The sequence below is a fragment of the Abramis brama genome (genome assembly GCF_963993115.1).
Source record: "Abramis brama genome assembly, chromosome: 1".
Classification (NCBI taxonomy): Eukaryota; Metazoa; Chordata; class Actinopteri; order Cypriniformes; family Leuciscidae; genus Abramis; species Abramis brama.
The window spans coordinates 25,324,394-25,345,995 of NC_139963.1; the positions used below are offsets into that span (position 1 = coordinate 25,324,394).

General features: G+C 37.6%; 1 protein-coding gene across 6 annotated transcripts in view; it reads right to left on the minus strand.

Annotated features, from left to right (window-relative positions):
• The window catches only part of cacnb1 (calcium channel, voltage-dependent, beta 1 subunit), a 69,439-nt gene that overhangs the window by 34,670 nt on the left and 13,167 nt on the right, over nt 1–21,602 (minus strand). For 2 of the 6 annotated variants that reach the window (XM_084115811.1, XM_084115813.1), the window contains exons 3-9: nt 8,011–8,130; nt 5,565–5,687; nt 4,534–4,670; nt 3,987–4,054; nt 1,354–1,382; nt 340–420; nt 191–249 (exon numbers count right to left, since the gene is read on the minus strand). In XM_084115811.1, coding sequence (XP_083971937.1) covers nt 191–249; nt 340–420; nt 1,354–1,382; nt 3,987–4,054; nt 4,534–4,670; nt 5,565–5,687; nt 8,011–8,130 — 617 coding nt within the window. Of the gene's footprint in view, nt 1–190; nt 250–339; nt 421–1,353; nt 1,383–2,729; nt 2,876–3,986; nt 4,055–4,533; nt 4,671–5,564; nt 5,688–8,010; nt 8,131–17,420; nt 17,719–21,602 lie in introns of those variants that run through there. The other 4 variants (XM_084115812.1, XM_084115810.1, XM_084115815.1 and 1 more) reach the window with 4 other exon arrangements.

A 21,602-nucleotide genomic window follows, 5' to 3' on the forward strand; every position in this document is an offset into this window, starting at 1 on the left:
ACAACAACCCATAACCATGGTATGCCAATTACATTACAGTATTTCCATCATTAACAACCCACACAGAACTTTGCCATTGATATTAACAGTTTCTTTGAGAACATAAATCTTGCCAAATTTCATGATGGGAATTTTGTTTTTATATTTCATGTCTTCATTATGACCATGACATGCATATTTTAATACCAACCTGCCTTCAAATTTGTGTTTTAGGAAGTCAAAGAGTGCTTTCTGCATCATATCTGTCACCTGCAATGTAACAAACACAGAACTGAACAACATGAACTAAATGACTAAAATTGAAAATAGACAGTTTTTGAGAGAGAGATATTGTCTTGCCTCGTAGCCTTTAAGTGATGGCCCCACCAAAATAATGGGTCTCATGGAAGGCACCACATCATAAGGAGGAACATGTTCCATCTGAAAGTTCACACACACACACACACACACACACACACACACACACACACACAAAAAAAGCCTCTTTAGTGACATTCAGTGTATGCATCTGAATTATAAAGAACCACTTTTAGGATGCCCAGCTCCCCTTCCCTCCTCTGACAGATCATCACTTTAATCTAAGATAAGACCTCTTCATGTCCTGCTGAGGGTCCTTCACTACATGAAGTGTGTGTGAGAAAAACAGAGACAGAGATCCGTTGCTCAACTGATCCCCATTTGCCGTGGCTCCTCCTACTCCTTTTTCCCTGTTATATAATATATGACTGACCAAAAGTTTTAATGCGCTAGTTAGAGTTATGACCAACCGGAATATCTAAAAACAACTACAATATAATGTCATCATTTTGAATACTCTAATTCTCCCAGTCGGGCATCTGTGCATGTGTGATTGTGTGTTAGTAGCCATTGTGACAGCAGTCACATGCGTGGGCTACGCTCTATTTCACACACAAGTAATGGAGACAGAAACCGTGGAAACCTGTCAGGGTGTTTTTGCCTCATCTTGTGTACATGTGCAAGAGGATGGCATTATGTCCACAAATGTGGGTGGACACATAGGGCAGATTCATTCATTTCTTGATTCAGTCTGAATGAGATGAATATGTCCTGTAGAGCTCTAGGACTATTACAACCTGACATTTTTTCCCCTTTCTGAACAGGACTGGTACAGAAACCCTGTGTCAATATGCCACAACAAATCACATTTAAGTCTTTAGAGAAGCAAACTAGCATAGAAGAATTTGTCTTTTCCGACCTTTTCTGAAATACATTCACAGTATTTGCTGAGCTGATGCAGGGACACTGTGACAATAGCTCTAAGACTCAGATATCGTCAAAACAAGTGCAAAGACAGAAACACAAAACCAAAAGTTTGTTGTTGCTATGACTCACCGATTTCTGTTTCTGTTTGGCAGGCCCACCTATCATTTCACACACACACACACACACATACACACACACACACACACACAGCAAGAGAGAGGGGGCAAGCAAGCACACAAACAGAAGCTTGTTAGTGACAAATTGTTAATACATTTAGGATGCTTGGAGTAAATTAATAAAAAAATTAAGATGTGGCCAAATGAAGAAAAGAGGGAACTTCTAAAGAATTAGATAATCATTCAGGTTGATCTGAAGTAAAATTCTCCCAGCATACACACAGTCTCACAAGTCTTAACTCAAATTACTGGATTTGTGAGTCTTCTATCTAGATTCACCCAGAAATGCACATTCTGTCATCATTTACTCACCCACATGTTGTTTCAAACCTGCATGACTTACTTTCTTCAGTGGAACACAAAGGGATGTGAAGAAATGATAAACAGCACCAATAAAGTAACATAAAAGTCTAACTGCACAATATATTAAAGGATAGTTCAGCCAAAAATGAAAATTCTGTCATCATTTACTCACCCTCAAGTTGTTGAAAAAAAAAACTCAATGGCTACCATCAACTGTCTGGTTACCAGAATTCTTCAAAATATCTTCTTTTGTGTTCAACAGAAGAAACTCATACAGGTTTGGAACAACTTGAGGGTGAGTAAATGATGACAGAATTTTTGGGTGAACTATCCTTTTAAGTCTTCTGAAACCAAATGATAGCTTTGTAAGTGGAAAGACTAAAATATACATTGTTATTTTTTGATAAAAGTCTTATCTGGTGCAGTTCTCAGAACTTCATGTCAGCGTACATTCAAACAGGTCAGGATGTGTCGGGCCTGGTTTTACATCTATGATGCCAAACATGATTGGATTTCATATTTTGTTACTGATCACAGCACAACAAATGTGAATGCACATATTCAAATCACATCTAAAATCGAGGGTACGTTTTTCAGTGACAACTTACATCTTACTCTGTGTTCTTTACACAACACTATTATATGGCTTCAAAAGACATGGAATATTGTACATGAATCATATGGACAACAGCTATAGTACTTTTGTGTTGTTCTTGTTATTTTTGGAGCAGTCTGAACATTCTTCCTAATATTTTGTTTTGTACACACATATACATATATAACCTGGTTCATACAGGGTGAGTACATGATGAAAGAATTTTCATATTTGGCAAAACTATACTTTTAATAATGCATTCACTCTGTGCCTTTAATGTGAATTTTAACACAAACAAACACACGAACAGCAAAGATTTCTCACATATTTCAGAGACACAGAAGGTGCTCGGTTAGGAACGAGTCTGATTATTAGTCACATGTGATGGAGGCTGTCTATTGATGCATTCTGGGGTTATCACCAGGGGTTACCTTCTTAAAGAAAGGGAGGCGGGGTAGGTTGCCTTGAGGGGAGGTGACACTTCCGCCCACACCCTTATGGTCACGGGTGTCGGCAGGCTCCACCTCCTCAACATCCGAATCCAAAGCATCGTCATAAAGCCCCGAGGACAAGTCAGCTAGGGGACCGATTGGGAGGTGGGCGGGTTTTAATGAAGGGATAGAACAAGAGAGGGGAGGAGAAAGAGAAATAGAGAAGGAAACGAGAGTGAAAGAAGAGGGAAACAAGGGTAACGGACAGAAAATGAGAGATGAGGAAGAGAGGAAGAACAGCAGCATGATGTACAGACTTTGCTAAGTCAGAAAGGCGATGAAAAGAATACAGAAGGTGTTTTAAAGTAAAAAAAAAAAAAAAAAGAAACAACCTTTTAAAGAAGTACAAACAGTGGCATGTGTTGTGAAGTCCTTTCTCTGAGTTTAAAAATTCATGTTCCAGTTTCATTTGATGTTTACAGTTAATGGGTTAAAGGACTATGGGAACATAATTTACCGAACTAACAACAAACAAATAATATTGTATTACATTTGATGTTTAAATCAACATACTGTTTATTAAACTAAGTCACATGACAGTCTCATCAAGTGTGTTTTTTTTTTTACATTGATTCCAAAACAATAACAACAATTAACTATAATAAATGCTATAGTAAAAACCTGTAAAATTAGTTTAAAGTAAAAAATGTAAAAGTTTATGGACAGGCCATTTACGATGAACTCAGACTCATCATATGTTTTTTTGTTTAACCACCTGTATTATTATGGTTCAAGTAGATTGGTATATTAACATTATATTGTTTTTGTTTTGTTTTTGTTCTGTTTATTATTTTTCATTCAATTACTTCGAGGATGCATTGCTTCACCTGCCTCCTCCGAGAAAGTGCCCGATTACAAATTAATCAAACTCCCAGAGCTGACACAGCCATGACAGATCACATAAACTACAGGTAGTTCAAAGATTTTGAACTACAATTACAGGTGATGATGACAATAAAGAGAAAAGGAAGAAAGAAAAACAACAGACTAGAAGAATGAGTGATAAGAGGGAAGAGAAGAGGGCAGAAGGGATCCTAACCGGACGTTCTATCTAACTGTCATTGTATTCAATGTGAACCCAGTGTGAATGTAATGTAATGAGTCGATGTTCTGTGTGTGTGTGTTTAGAAGGACAGGGATGTCATATCTCCATCACAACAGAACCAAAAAACTCACAGCATTACTGTCTGATCATACCTGTTCCAGGTGGAGTGGGCCTCCGGGCACCTGTGGCAACATCCAGACTAGAGCTTCCACCGGACTTACTGGTAAATAGATAGAGAGATCAACGGAAAGTAGTTAAAACATACGGTACCTGTCAAACGTTTGGAAACATTACAATTTTTGAATGTTTTTGAAAGAAGTCTCTTATGCTCACCAAAGCAGCATTTATTTAATCAAATATACAGTAAAAACAGTAATATTGTGAAATATTATTACAAATTAAAAGAACTGTTTTCTATTTTTATATATATATTTAAAGTGTAATTTATTCCTGTGATGGTAAAGCTGTATTTTCAGGATCATTACTCCAGTCTTCAGTGTCACATGATCCTTCAGAAATCATTCTAATATGATCATTTTCTGCTCAAGTAACATTTCCTATTATTATTAGTATTAGTATTATCAATTGTTATCAACTGTAGCTAGTAATGCAATAAGCCTGTTTCACACAGCCCATATAAGCAGTATAACTGCAGCAGCACAGGCAGCAGATACAAGGCTCACTGTGATTGGCTGTTACCTGGAGCTAAGGCGGTTTTGTCTCATTCTCTGTTCTTGTAATTGACGGGTGCTCTCAAGCTTCACTGGACTGGGGATAAACCCCACCTCACATCCTTCCTTCACCAAACGTCCGATCCACCAGTCATTATTATACTTCTGTTAACAGAAAAACACACAAACGTACAAAAATACACAAGTGAACACACAGCCTCTGAATTGTGTGTACGTTACAGATACAGTTACAACAAAACAACAAAAATAACGACTTTATCCAACTGTTAGCGTTCTTCAATGTGGGCATCTGACGAGAGTTCACGGGAGCGTCAGGACGCATGCGCGAGAACTGAGATTACGGCATTCTTCTTCTACTCCTACTTGTTACTGGCTGCTCACTCCTTGGGAGTATTATTACAGCCATCTACTGTACAAGATGACGTCCCGACATCATGTTCATCGAGACGTAAATCACAATAAGTGTCGAATTCAATAGCTTACATACAGCGCGCGTCTTCCTCTGCTTATAAACAGACCGTTTTGCGCTTCCGGCAATGTCGGGGCGTCATCTTGTACAGTAGATGGCGGTAATAGGAGTGAGCAGCCAGTAACAAGTAGGAGTAGAAGAAGAACGCCGTAATCTCAGTTCTCGCGCATGCGTCCTGGCGCTCCCGTGAACTCTCGTCAGAGGCCCACATTGAAGAACACTAATAGTGGAATAAAGTCGTTATTTTTGTTGTTTTTCCGCACAAAAAGTATCGTCGTCGCATGATAAACTTAATGTAGAGCCACTGTAGTCACTTGGACTATTTTAACGATGTTTTTAATAACTATTCTGGGCCGACGAGTTTGGGTCCCTCTGAAAGCCTATGGAGGAGTGAGAAAGCTGTCAGATTTCATCAAAAATATCTTAATTTGTGTTCCGAAGATGAACGAAGGTCTTACATGGTTGGAACAACATGAGGGTGAGTAATTACTGACAGAATTTTCATTTTTGGGTGAACTAACCCTTTAAATTGCTTACAACACCTTTAAAGGGAAATGTGTTTGTCTGACCTCTTTGATGTGCAGGAAGTCTTTGGGTTCGAAAGAGATGGCCATACCCTGAACCGGCACATCATCATTAGGGCCTGGGTTATAGCCAACATTAGTCCTCACCGCAAACGCTACAGGCTTGGTCTTCAGAGAGAAAGTGGATGAGAGAGAGAGAGATAAATGGAGGTGAAATAGAGAATTAAAACACAGAGTCAAACAATCCAGAGCGGAAGGAAAGACACAAGTCATGTGATTGGAATTACAGCTGACATATGGAAGTGATCATATATACAGTGAAGAGGATGGAATAATACTGCAGAACAGTATAGGGCTTCCAAACTCATATCCTGGTGGAACAGCAAGCAACATGTTTTGTGTAGCAAGCCTCAATTAACAATCTGATTAAGTGTGTTAAATCATTACAAATAATAATTCACCCAGGTGTGTCTCCGTGACTGGGGTGGAAACATATTGGTGTGGGACCACAAAACAGCCATGAAATAATCTACAATTCAACTTGAGATCATAGCAATAGCAAACCATAACCATCCAACCAATTACCAATGGACAAAATCAAGTCTTGCCCTACATTTTTGTTGGAAAATTTGATGGATGAACTCACGACTCAATTGGACTGTGGAATTGTTGTGTCAAAAGTGATGAGACTTTTCAGTTTTATGGACGTCAGCATCTCTGATATTACTTTGGGGCACTGTCTATATGGTTACTGGTAAAGAGAATACGAATACGGTCTTGATTGCACGTTCATACAGACAGTATTCGAGACACCTGTAAGTTGCTGAGTGAACGGGACATTTCGAGACTCACATCAGTAAGTAAATGCGGTTGTCATTCCCAAAAACTGACAGTGTGAACGTAGCCTAAAAAAGACTATAGCAACTCCTACTTCATGCCGACTTTAAATTCAGTTAAAAATGCCCCATTGACTTGCATTACATTATACGCAATTATCATGGCCAAAAGAATTCATGATAACGATATATCACGATTTCTTTAGAAATCTTGACTAATAAAATAAAATAAATAAATAATGCTATCAGTCAAATTAAGCTTTATATTGTGTTTTTTTTGTACTTTTTTCTTTTTTTTTGAAAAATCCCACCAATACAAAAGGAACAATTACACTTAATAGCAGCCAGTTTTAAACAACTTCCTTCAGTGAAATGTGGCTTCATTTCACAGAACGAGGCATATATTTTTAATATAAATAATATTATATTACTTGCATTTTAAATATACATAATCCTTATTAAAAAAAAAACCCAAGATGGCTTGAAGAACACAGATAAACCATTATACTGTCACAATGGTGTGTTAATTCTCTTCATGTTTAATTAGTCAAAATGTCTCTATCTGCATTTTATTCAGCTACAGCGTGCGCTATCTGGATGTCTTTGTCCATATTCGGGATTTCCTGGAATGTCATAAGTTTTATTACTCCTACCAGTCTCACTTGCTGACTTTCTGCGCGAGGGCGCCCTATGGCGTTGAGTATGAATGAAATAGTCATTACATGTGAGAGTTTAGTGCTTCATAATGCTCACATCACCCTATTTTGGGTCTCTAAAGATGTTTGAAGTAAACACATGATAATCTTGATAATCTAACAGTTTTGCACTAAAAGCCCCGAGGGATGTAATAAAAAACACAAGATGTCAGCAGTTAACAGGTTAGGTTAATGTAACATATCCCGTTTCAGGACTAGCAAAACAATTGCAACTTACTCCTTGTATAGGGGCCAAATCTGCAAGATAACACAGGCGGAGGTGGATTAACAGGTTGGAGGGCGGCTTTGCCCTTTTTTTGCCATTTGCGCTCGCAGTTGATCGGCAAGTCCTGCAGACTGGGGTGATTAATGAGTAATTTTCAAGGTATCCAAAAAACTTCCATACTAGCGAGCTAAATTTCTTGGAGTGCGGGGTAGAGTGTCTCTTCATTTCTGATGACATGATTTTATGCAGCAGTACCAGCTGCACGCTGTGTCTGCTTGTGTTTTATAACAGATGCCAACCAGCGTTAAGGTGCAATATCGACACCTACTGTACGTTGGGATGTCAACCAGATACTGGCGCTGGATTATTTACATGTCATATTATCATATGTGTAAATTTAAATATTACGGTTATTGTAAATACCATTATATAACAACACCCCTAATTTGCATATTGAATTGTGATGCAGCATGAACGCAGCTTAAACAAAAACGTAACTTTAACATATACTTTAACACTTTTTTATTGCCTTGTGCAGCAAGACCTGCGAGCACTAAATCTAAGTCAGGAAATTCAAATCTAGTTAATGAGGTGTTTATGAGGTGTTGTTGAGCCTCTCAAAAATATGTTTTTTCTACAATCAATCAAGTTTATTATCATCACTCAGGGCAGAGTCAGAATAATAGACCCATGATAAATGAAGAGAGAAACTGGAACAAGAAAAAATAAGACACCTTAGCCTTCTCTAGGGTGGCAAGAGCTTGTCTATCGGCTTCTTTCCTGAGAGCCTCAGGGTCCTCCTCCAGAGACACGTCAGAGTCTGAAGGACGACTGGTGTAGGAGTCTGCTGAGCCCTGCCAGAGAACAGAGAGAGGCAGTGAGAGGGAGGGTGAATCCATGTTAACAGCCTTTGGCACAGTGTTTGAAAAAGCTCTTTTTTAATTAGTATTCCTTATCTAAAATCAAACACAGTAACAATTTTACATCTCTTCTTCTACCAGGCCAAAAGAGAAGTAGCATAAATGATCACATACAACAATGATTTGATATGCAAACTATTTGTGAATGAAAAATAGGCTGAAGGAAAGGGCAGGAACAGTGTGGGAGGAAGTGAAAGAGAGCAGAAGGTACAGTACAAGCATGATAAAAGAGTTTCAAAGAATATGAGAGAAGGAAAACAGAAAGAATATTTCAATACTTAAAGCAGCTGAATCAAAGGAGATGAGCTTCCTATGATTCTTACAGTTTGTGTATGTGCAATGATGTAAACAAATATTTAAGACACTGGTGTTTTCTTATACATGTATATCATATATCCAATTTTTAATTAAATTAACTGATTTCATTTGTTTTGTTGTATTGATAAAATCACATTAAAACTATCATGAAAGCTTTGTCTTTATGATATTCATCATGCATTTATGGTACTTTTCAAATTCTTTTTGCTTTTCAAATGTATAGATTTGTACTGTTTTCATAAAAATCATAAAATATGAAAAATGTAATGAATCATTAAAAAAATACAATAATTTAAACAAGGAGTAATATGTTCATAAACTTCAATACTCTTCTTATATAAAATTATTAATAACTTTTACACAAATTCCATCATGCCCAACAATTTAGCAATCAATATTTTTTAACAAAAATCTCAGTGAAGAGCTATGACATGTTTTTTCTTTTTTTGTATTTTGCAATCATCAGCATTTTCACTACAAAATGCTATAAAACACAATGAATGTATAATTTGAAATTATGATTTAAATGCATATACACTGCTGAAGGTTGTTAGTGAATACATTAAATAAACAAATTACAATGTAAAAAGTGTTACAAGAGTTTAAGTCCACAGGGCCAGTTGAAGAAACACGCATATGCCGGTATTGATTTGTACTTGCTTTAGAGTCTGGGTTTATGAACATACTAAAATCAGACAAACACACAAATCGTCGTGGCATTGACTTTCACAGTACAGTACAGTGTCAGAACCTTTATATAAGCCTCCCACTCCTCTCATCTCTTTTTTCCCACTTTCCTCTCTTTTTTCTGTCTATGTTTCAGGTGTTGAGCGGACTCTTATTCGTGGGAGGAGTGGACTGGCTTGCGGACAGCTGCAAGAATGACTCATTGGATGGATGCGCTTGTGTGTACATGAGTGCATTAGGTTTGTCACATATTTGTGAGTATGTGTGTTTGTGCCTGTGAGTGTTTTAAATAGAAATGAGAATGTGTCAGGCTGACATATGCTATATGCAATGATGCTAAATTATTCATTGTGAAACAGAGGGTCAAAGAAACCTGGCACACACACATTAACTATCACAGGCTTCACTAGGCAGCAACAGATTACACACACGCACACACACACACACATTATTTGAATATGGTTAAGTAGGTACACACATACCAGAATGATAAAAAAAAAGCTGACTTCACAGGCCTAACATTTTCCAAATGATATTTTCCACTAGTAGCTGGACTATTCAAATTCAGACCTTTTTTTCATCAGACCTCAACTTCAATTGGGAAGGCTAAAAGCAACAATTAATTTAAAAAAAAGCAAATCAAAATGTCACTGAAGTCTGATATCATATCTTCTTTAAGGCTCCATTGTGACTACATAGAGAGGAAATTCATTACACAATTAAAAGGTTATAATATTAAGATAATAATAAGAGAATACTAATGTTCAAGTATATTTTTAAGTATACTTTATGTAGTAAGTATACTAATATCAATTTAGTTTTAGTAGTTTGTTGAGGGTTGATTTGTAGGGAAGGACTACACGCCTGCGCACATATATTCAAACGCGCAGACTGAACTCGTAATATGCATGTGCACGCCATCAGCGTTCTCACAGGTTTGCGTTTTTGAAGTTTGCGCAGAAAGAACTTAAGAGTTTTCTGGTAAAACGGTGTCGTGTTAGCGGCCCCTAAGTTAATAACTAATGATCGGTGCGACAGAAGTGAATCAATCAAAACTAACTTTAGCTGGACAATAACTTTACTCTAGAGCTGATATAAAGCCAAAACAATCTCTCAATCTCTACTTGAAAAATACCTTTAACTGTAGTTTAATTTTGAAAACATTTTATTAGCTTCATGCATCCTTTTTTTATCAACACTTGAATGCCAGCAAGTTTCATAAAGAAAGGCAACATTTTAAACAAAAAAGTGGACAAAATCACATTTTTGTCAAAGACTACGCCTTGATCAGATTCAGAACGATGATCAAAACACAGGGTGCTTCTCAATATCCCTCCTCGTCTCCTCGCTCCTCCTATGACCCGGAAACCGTTCGAGCCCAGCAATCTTGAAGGACATCTCAATTATCAAATTGCAGCGCGAGGAGGCGAGGATCGAGGAGTGAGGAAGCTTCCTGAGGAGTCATAAGCTAGGATAAACAGGTGGATCCTTTGCGGAAGTGTTTTATCGACTAAACGTGACGCAAGTTTAAATTCTCCTCCCCATTCACATCTGTCACAATAATTTTAATTTATACTTTACCTTTGCAGTTTAAATAAATCACACATCTCACATATTTCAACAGGGTATCTTGCTTTTTAAATATTTATTATGAATTTCTTAAATAACCAAACTAATACAACATAAGGGCAGATCCTTTGAGTGCTGCTGATGACGCTGTGAAGTGACGCTCGAGTGATCAAGTATTCCAATGTATAAAAAAGCTTTCATTCGATTCCTCCGTCCTCCTTTTCTTTCCTTATAGCCTTCCCTCGCATCCTACAGGGGGTGGAGCTGAGACGCGAGGAAAGGAATTGAGGAAAGGAAACGACGATGCACAAATAGGAAATGAGAAGCACCCACAGATGGAATGGATCGAGTCCAACACCCCCAAAGCTTCACAGTTGTTTTCTCTTCATGGGTTACGCTTCATTTCATTTGGTAACATTAAGCAGTTTTGATTTGACACGCTGTTTAATGTTTGATGATTACGTTATTTTACATTTGAGTGAGCAATCTTCTATCACTTGTTTCAGCTTCTTCTTCTCCTGTGTTTTGATCCGGAGATTCTGTACTAGAAGATGTGTCATAGCGCCCCCTACCGTATAACAGTGAAAACATGGATAGCTGGAAAATTCAGTCAATGGTGGGGAAAGAGTAAAGTAGAATTAAAGTAAATTCCTATACACTAGTAGGGGACTAGCCTACACAAAAATTCAGATACACAGAATTAGAAACATATCTGTTTTATATCAATATTCTAATCAATATTTTCAAACAATGTAAGTTTCATAAGACTATATATGAAAAACTATGTAAAAAAAGTAAGAGAACTACAAGCCAAGTATACTTTGAATACGTAATTATACTTTTAAGTATATCTCAATCAAAATATTGAGTACAAGTACAGGCCAAATATACTTGGACTTTTCTCTCAGTAAGTCAAGTACACTTAAGTGTAATTTTAAGTATATTTCTGAGAAGTACATAAAGTATATTTTTGAGAAGAATATAAAATGTAGACTGAAAGTATACTTTTTAAATTTTTTAGTTTAAAAGAAGTATACTAATAGAACACTTGAATAAACTTCTTTTTCGTAAGGGGAGATATGGTAACTGTATAGCTAAAGGAAAACGTATGTATGCAATTTTTATTCACTCATGTCGTTCCAAACCGTTAAAGCTTTATATCTTCTGTGGAACACTAAAGGAGATGTACCCATGGGCAAAAAAATGGGCCAAGCCCAAAATGGCCAAATACTAAGCTTTTAAGAAAGTAGACAAATTTAAGCAAATGCACTACTTAAAAAGCCATTGCTGTCTCAGAAAAACATCAGAGACAGAATGAAGTTTTTGGCAGAATATGGGAAGTTGTGTGGGGAGTGATGAATCACTATGAAACAACAGTTGCACGGTGATGCTCCAGAGCGGTGTCTTCAAAAATCTGCTGAGAAATATAATGAAAAATGCTTCTCCAAGTATGGAGGAAGAGATTGTGTCATTGTGTGGGGAGCCTTTTTAGCTGCTGGTATTGGTGAGCTACTTCACTGTGAAAAGTCATTTAATGCTTTGGAGCACAGGAGAATACTGGCTTGCTTCCCACAAATAAAAAGTTTTACTTGTTATCTAAGGTGGAATGATCAGATGTTATTTTTCAACAAGACGATGCTGCCCAAATTGCAAAGACAACCAAGAAATGGCCTGAGAACAAGTCCATCAGGCTCATGTTTGGCCTGGCCTCCAGATTTTAACCCTATAGGGAATCTTTGGTCTCACATTAAGTTCAAATGAACTGGGAGACATTTTTCAACTACTCGAAAAAAGCCATCAACATTGAGTGGAACAACACTGACTTTTCTTCTTGTAAAATGCTGTTTGCTAGTTGGGGAAGGCTATTCCGTGCCAAGTTACTTTATCTACAGTATTTGTGCAATTCTTGCTAATTTCCTGACCAATGATTTGTGATTAAAATGGTTAAGACCATTAAAAGACCACTAAATATTTTGCCTTTTTTTTTTTCAGAGGAGTGAACACATTCCTCGCATCTTGATTTTGGGTGAACCAATCTTCATTTTAAAGGCAGAGTCTGCAGTTTTTTTCTAAATTTTTTTTTCCAAATTTGTTTAAACTGTCTTTATATACCAATACATAATTAAAATGTAAGTACTCTGAAAAAGAGAGTATAAAAATCGAGTGTCTGTAGTCCTCTCAGGGCGCAATAAACACAGCTACTTATTTCCATTCGGAACGAATGAAATGATTGGCTGGGCGACTGTCACTCTCCCTCGCTACCATGGCTACCACCCCTGCTGCTACAGGAGCTGCCCACATGCGCGCACCCGCCTCCACCCGTCGAGGAGGCGAAGAGGCACGGAAGCTAGGAAGAATCACAATTATGGCAGAGAAAGAGCAGTCAAAATTCCCAGTACCTGCATATACAGTCAGCGAAGGCAAACAAGGCAAAAAAAGGAACTAGTAAGGTAGAAAGGTAGGCTACTTGTCACCGGAGTGTAACGTTAGTCCTCATCAGAGCCAACAGTGCTTTCATCGTGGAAGCTCTTACATGCAAAACACTGTGGGCCCTATTTTAACGATCTGAAACGCAAGTATCAAGCTCAAAACGCAAGTAACTTTGTGGGCGGGTCTTGGGCGCTGTTGCTATTATACCGGCGGGATAAAAGACTCTTGCGCCCGACGCAAATCTAAAATGGGTTGGTCTGAAGTAGCTTCATTATTCATAGGTGTGGTTTGGGCGTAACATGAAATAAACCAATCAGAGCGTCATCTCACATTCCCTTTAAGAGCAGGCGCGCTTGTTCTATAGCGCATTCCTATTATAACGGCGGATTTGCCAGGCGCGTGCCAGGAGCGGTTCAAAGCCGAGGAGACCGACATTCTCGTCAGGGACGTTGGGGATGGAGAAACACACCCAAATTAACTTCGGTTAAACAGGCGTATGATAATTTGGGTAAATGTGTAAGCTAGACGTATGCTTTTATAATAAACTGTCTATCTATCTATCTATCTATCTATCTATCTATCTATCTATCTATCTATCTATCTATCTATCTATCTATCTATCTGTCGTAATAATGTATGATTTGCAAAACTGCTGCGTCTGTGTGTAGATGAGAGAATCAAAGCGTATGCGCGTTGAGCACACGCTACATTGATTATGGCCCTTAAAATAGCATATGAATAACATGCACAACTGATTTTAAACTGGTTTTTTTTTCGGCCAGTGGCGGAATTGTTTTCTAAACGTGCAAAATAGCATGAGGGAACGTTTGCGCCGGAACACGCCTCCTCTTTGCACTGAACCGCCCCGGGAAGAGCAAGTGTATTTCTTAGTTAACCGACGTGCGTCTGTGGAGGGAAAAGTCCGCTTTGCACGGGTGCAAAATAGGAATGATACATGCGTCGGTGTACAAAGTCAATTGCGCTGGGTGCAAGATAGGGCCCCGTATATGTTATGAATCTTACACGAAATTCACCTTCATCACAGTGTAACTGATGGTAATGGGAAAACGGGTATCAATGCAACCTGTTTTTAGCTCGTTACCGAATCAAACTCAATATATTTTAAACTTTACCAGTATCGATATTCTAGCTTGATAGTGAGTACTAACAGCCATGTTAGTTGTTTATATTCATAATGATAAAGTTAGGTATTATTTTATTACATGTGATTCTGACATGATGTCACTACATGCACTGCGCTCCTCTCCTCTGCGCTCTCGGTCGGCATCGCGCGTTCATGTGTTTTGGGGGCGTGGCTTTGGAAGGAACCCAGAAGGGAGGGGGTGGGAGTGAAACGAATAAGTAGCTGTGTTTATTGCGCCCTGAGAGGACTACAGACACTCGATTTGTATACTCTCTTTTTCAGAGTACTTACATTTTAATTATGTATTGGTAAATAAATAAAGTTTAAATTTTTTTTGAAATTTATTTTTTAGAAAAAAACTGCCGACCCTGCCTTTAATTCCAATGTTTAACAACACAACTTAATCACAATTGAAATAATTTTCATTCATTGGCTCCTTTTTGTGCACACAAGATGCTTTGTATGATCTCTCACTGACTTTTAATTCTGGTATTTGCAATTCTGTCCTGTTTTGTGTAACTGTCAGCCATGTATGCGCTTGGCAGTTTTCAAGGTCGGTCCCAGGTCACCTCAGTAAAGGTCTACGACATCCATTCTCTTCAAACAGCACAGAGAAATTCACAGTAATATCCCAGGCCTAAATGTTATGAAGATGGCTCCATTGTAGTAGCAACGTATTAACAATAATATTAGCTTAGGCTCTGCTGAGCTCGTAAACAAAGTTGACATTTTCCGTCTTCCAGTGTGTAAAGTTTTCTAGGCCGTGTAGAAAGCAGCCCACAAACACTGTACATCAATAACACTGTCAGACTCGCGCTAGTCATGACATCAGCGGCGACAAGACAGGAACATGGAGCGGGGAAAGAAACAAAAGACATGCCAAAAGATGACGGCTGACCGAGAGAGAAAAAAAGCGAGAAATGGGACGAAATGAAAAGGAGTGTGTGGGAGAGGTGGAGAGGAAGGATTAGTACTAGCTCTGAAAACATTTTCTCCCACACAGACATTGTGGGATGATTAACTGTAACAACTAGGCCTCTCTATATGAAATGAACAATAAATGACTGGAAGATTTTTCTGATGTTTTTTCTTTTATAATCGTTCCCCAGATTCTATAAGAAATATGATTTTGGTTAAAAAAGTAATGCTATTTATGTACATTAAGCTCTATCAGCAGCATTTGTGGCAAAATGCAGATTAGTACATAAAATAAATTCTCTCAGTCATGATTTTCTCTCAAAAATCATGGTATACAGTACTTCCACTTACAATGGAAGTATTCAGGAACAATCAAAACATATTTAAATACATTACAAACGTACAGCCATACATTATACAAGCTTTATATTTCTGTTATTAAAAAAATGTTATTCAATTTTTTTTAACAAATTTTAAAATAGTACAAAAAACAAAGAATCGATTTATCACGGTTTCTTTCTTAACTTAAGACTAAATGTCTAAAATCATGAGATTAATCACAATTATTTTTATCTATTTACTGCCATAGTTTTTTGTTTCTCTTGAGGTTTACACATCTAACAGTACTCTAATGATAAAATATTCAGAAATATATACAGTGTAAACTTAAATAGAAATAGTTTCCAAATAATATTTCACATAGTTATAATATTTGTATTTTACACATTAATATTGAGTCTTTATACAAGAAAATGTATGGCTGCCTTTTATAATTTAGGAAGGGGGTCCCTTTGCAAGTGTATCATTATATCTGGGGGTTCATATATCATAGTGTTTGAAAATGTTCAATGCGTGAAATGTGAAAGAGTCACAAATGCACGTCGCTTCTAGAACTATGCAACAAACCCATATGCTTCTGAATTAATTTGTTCTTAGGACAGCTGAATTTTTCAGGGTATTAAGTGAACATAGCATGACAAACAACGGTGAGCACTTGTACGCAGAATTCACAAGCAGATAATATTAATGTATGAATACATTGACCCCTATAGCTACAGCAAGGATTAAGATATAATGCTCATATAAACATCTGATGATACCATCCTCACAATCTGCATCAATCCGATCCTAGACTCTCAGATGTCTTCAAGCCACTAAACCAATAAATCTTTATTATGCTATAATCTGACGTCAAACCTAAAAAGACAAATTTAATGACAGATCACATTTAGATATGCGTTTCTTATACAGCTATAAATTTGACAAGCCAAATACCCTGCTGTTAGACTAAACCTGTTGATGAGACAAAAGATGATGACTTTTTTCCTTTTTACATTTTCTCTGCATAGCCTACTAAGCATGCATACTATTTATTTTTCATATTTTCACTTTTCACTAACTACGTAAAAATGTATTACTTTCAAATCATAAATTAATTTCGAACTAAACAAATCTCCAATCAGCAGTCTTCAAATTCAAACATCCCATCAAACAACACAAATTTACTGAGCCACATGAGACTCAGTCAAGCTTTAGTCACTGTGACCCTGATTTTTCTCAAATACAGAGCAGTTTTCCCTTCTGCATTTCACCTGCTTTTTTACATCACATCACAGCACTTTAGCGTTGCAAAAGCACACAACAAGGCTCAGCTAGTGATTTGACTGAATGTTGTCTGAAAAAAACACCTGCATAGAAATGTTTTCACCCTTATTTATTGTTCTGCCTCCCCAAAAATCTCCTTTAAAATGATCATTGGTGAAACATATTTAATCACACCTGATGCAGTTCGTTAATGACTCGATGAAAGTTGGTACATATGGTTTTGTTATATAATCACGCTCCATGGGTGTAAAGACCTGACAGAAACCCAGGCTAAGGGCCTTGTGACAGGGCAGCCAGCACCAGCAAGGTCTCTGAGCAGTGCTGGAGGTCTAATTTAAACCCAGCAGGCCTAAGCAGCTGCCCAGCCCAAAATGGAATCAGACAGCAACACGAGAGAGAGAGAGAGAGAGAGAGAGAGAGAGAGAGAGGTAGAGAGAAGGTCCAAATAAGACTTATTGCAAAGATCCATGTGTCCGAGGCCGTTTTTTTACGTAGTCGTTAGTAAACCTAATTAACCCCCACATAAACTCACACGTTTCCAGGTGTTTCTTACCATTGCGGGCCTTTGAATCCGCGTGTTGGTCTCCATGGCACTCGCTCCTTGCAACGGTAACACAGAGTCACACCCAAAGATCCGAGTCCACACCGAACACGATGTGTGTGTGTAACACAAGGGTATATTAATGTGTGTGTAGCTGTGATGGGAGTGTGTTTCAAAAGTTAGGCAGAGGGCTATACGTGTGTCAGAGAGTGACCAATTGCTCTGCTAACCTCAACACCCCCTCCTGACTCATTCTGACAAACACACACACACACACACACACACACACAGTTGAAACCTGCTCAGTTTCTAAGTTGAAGGGGGTAAAACGAGAGAGAGAGAGAGAGAGAGAGAGAGAGAGAGAAAGAAATGGTGGGGAGGGGGGTGGGGTCAAATTGCAGGACTTGTGCTACATTTGCAGACTGAGGGGTTAAATTTAGCTGTGACAGGCAGGGGCAGCTCTCTTTCTCTCTCTCACTCATCTCTTCCGTGTTTAGCTCTGGTATGGAGTGGAGAGTGCCAAAAAGAGTGGGAATGTAAACGTCAGCCCAACAGAAAGAAAGAAAGAAAGAAAGAAAGAAAGAAAGAAAGAAAGAAAGAAAGAGAGAAAGAAAGAAAGAGAGAAAGAAAGAAAGAAAGAAAGAAAGAAAGAAAGAAAGAGCAAGGAGGGGTTAGTGAGAGACCCTCTTTAACAATCCTCTACATGACAGAAGGGCACCTGAATCATTGTGTCTGTTACCGGTAGATCCCACACATCCGTTTAGTCAGTCACTCCACCTGAGGTTGACTCACTCAAGTAGAACAGCTTCATTTAGTTTAAAATCACCTGCATGTGACCTTAGTAATAGACTGATATGCATTGGTCAGGCAGATAAACCTGCCAGTATTTGAACATTTTGAGATTATTGGACAATAACTGTGCCTGCCCGGCCAATTAATGAACAGTTTGTTTGTCCTTGTGTCATTTCCAAAATCTACCAACAGGCAGGTCAGTCAGTGGCAAATGGACAGTTTCTGTTTTCAAAAGTTTATTTTCAGCATATACACTACTGTTCATAAGTTTGGGGTCAGTAGTTTGTTTTTTTCAGAGAGAAAAAAAAATCAATGCACCAAGGATGCATTTAAAACAGTAAAAATAGTAATATTTATTTGTTTTTTATTATTTTATTTTTTTCAAATACACTTTGAAATCATTTATTCTATTGATAGCAAAGCTGGTTTGCTGCTCAAGAAACATTTCTAATTATTATCACAGTTGTGCTGCTTAATATTTTTGCTGACAGAGTGATCAATTTTTTTTCGAAAAAAAAAAAACTATATGAACTTTTTATGCACAAAATGCATTGTTGGTCTTCTTTTTGCTAAAGCAGTCTGTCTATTGTTGAGTTGAAAATCAGATCAAATTGTAAGCATGGTTCGAATTACGTGGGAGCCAGTGGGCGCTGAGCTCCCATAGAGAGAGGATGAGCTCCCATGAAAGCAGTAAAATCATACACCTGTGGGGGTCTCTAAAAATCATCAGCACCATCTATCTACAAATTACAGGAACGTCTGTCTGTCTGTCTGTGTGTCTGTCTGTGTGTCTGTTAACCGCATATCTCTCGAACCGTTAGTCCGATGGATTTCAAACTTGACAGGTGTCTTGCCACGGGCACGAGTAAGTGCAGTGCCAAGTTTGACGTTGTTTGGATGAGAAATGCTAAAGATATCGTTAAATATATCATTTTTAAAAGGTTGTGGTTTAAAAATTCTATAACATAACATTCTGACATTAGAGGGTTGTATCGGTCAAAAAAGCCCCAAGAAGGTTGTGGTTTAAAAATAAACATTCTGACATAAACACTCAGTCAGCTACACTGTTTACTTCTGAATATTATAGTTTGGTTCCAGAACGTGATAAATCCATTTTGATTAATTTGAGTAAAAATGTGTTTTCTTTACCAAGAAAGTGGCCAGATGAAAACCACTATTTTCTGTTTCAAACTTTCACATAGCATCTTTAGGTTATAATATCATAAAAAATTCAAATCCAGATTTTGATTTTCAAAGATTTATTATAAAAACGGATTATTTCCCCCCAAAAATGCAATAAATTCATGACACTTTTTTCCCCAAAATGCAATTAATCCATTGAATCAATATAAAAGTTATTTTTTATCATATTGAAACTGTTGAAATCAGCCATCACTAAGAAATATCTCCTGAACTTTTTTGTTCAGTGATCAGCTCACAAAAACTGATTTTGCACGGGCACTTTGCACTGCTCCCTGAATCAACGCGCTTATTCATTTGTGGATGTAAACTGAAGCTATAAGTCAGCTATGCTGTTTACTTCTGAATATTATATTTCTGGTGTATATAATACAACATTATTGCTACTGTGTAAATGCTATTCACCAACTAAACATATCCTTTTCAATGTGTTCACAGTCTCTTTCACGGGCATCATTTGTAGTTGCCTATTCACAAACTGTTTCCTCAAGCATAGCGTTTTCTCGGAGTTCACGTTGTGCTTTCTACCATGCACAAATAAAAATGTCACTGAACTTTTGCTGTGTAATTGTAACAATGTGCACTCAAACACACCAAACCAACAATTACTAAAAACACACTTAAAAACTGATTTTGCACGGGCATTTTGCACTAGTTATTTTAAATTACAAATAAAGCACTTTTTCCTTCAGACTACTGTAGCATGACTTAAAAGATAGGACACGATGCCAAACACATGGATCTCGCGGGATCTCGGATCGTCATCACACTACATCCTTATGCTTCGCTTTCTGCCAGGACTTTTACTGACTTTTCTCAACTCACAGAAGTGACGTCAACGCCCGATCTAGCAGTAGCATATATTATATACTGTCTATGAGTAGCATAACCCATCAGGCAAGTGTTATTTTAACATAGGCGTAATTTGCGGGTGGGACATGTCCCCACCACTTTTTGCTAAGGTCGATATTGTCCCCAGCACTTGAAACATCTCGCGGCACTAATATACCAATACAAATAAATAAAACATCTTCAGTTAACTAGCAGAGCATTCATTTAGTTCGTTTGTTAAATAAGAGGCGATCTAGCGCTGAAATGTGTTGTTTTTGAAATAAAGTGATCAAAGTGCTCGTTGCTGCTGCGATACTGTGTTCTCTTGTGGCTCGCGCACAGTCTTCACTCGGACGCGCGCTTCAATCCGTTGTGGAGACTCTCTATTCGTTCTGGTGAAATTACAAAACAAAATGCACACAAACGTGTCCTTAACCACTCATAAACATAATCGGTTTTGATAAAAAATAAAATAAAAAAAACCTATACGAGTGCGGATTAGAACCTTTTTACAGTCTATGATTAGAACCCAGAACCAAGAACCTCTGACACGCTTGGCAAAAGTTCTGCAACTGGACCACTTAAAACTTATTTAAATTGAATTGTGTTAGCAACGCTTTTTATTAAACATTTTTATTTATTTAGGCCTACATTAGTAAGGAACTCTTCTTTTTTTTAAAGAGACCCCCACAAAGATGAAATCATAATTCGAACCCTGATTGTAAGTCCAATTTATGCAGAAAGCTATGGTAAATCCACACCAAATATCCAAATTTCCTGCAAATGTGTACCATCTATTGTAATCTGCCTTGTAATAAATGTAGTGTTTGTAAGCTGGACAAACACTTGCATGTCACTTTGGATTTAAGTATCTGCTCAATGAATCAATACAAATATCAACACCTGTAAATAGAATAAAAACTAAATTATAATAATATTAATAAAAAACTAAAGAGATACAGCATAAACTTTGACTTTTGGAGTCCCAGACATTGGCATGCTGGCATCCACAAGTGGTATCTGTTTGTTAAAACCACTATAGGGCGACCTTTGACCCTCAGGAACAGCCACTCACCCATCATCACCTCACTATAACACTCTGTCCGTCACCACTCATCATCTTTGCCATGTTCTCTTTCCCTTTTTAAATGCACCTTTATAGCTCATTTGGAACACTTAATTTTCTGTGGATATGCATGTTTATGCCATTATTAAAAATGCCATATAATGAGGAGTTTGTTTTGACACACATACACACAGAAAAACTTGATATAAAATGAAAACACTTAAAACTTTTTCTCCAGTTCAAAAAGAACATTTACTAACACAAAGCTAAACAGAATACTAGCCAACTTCTTACTCTATGCGTAT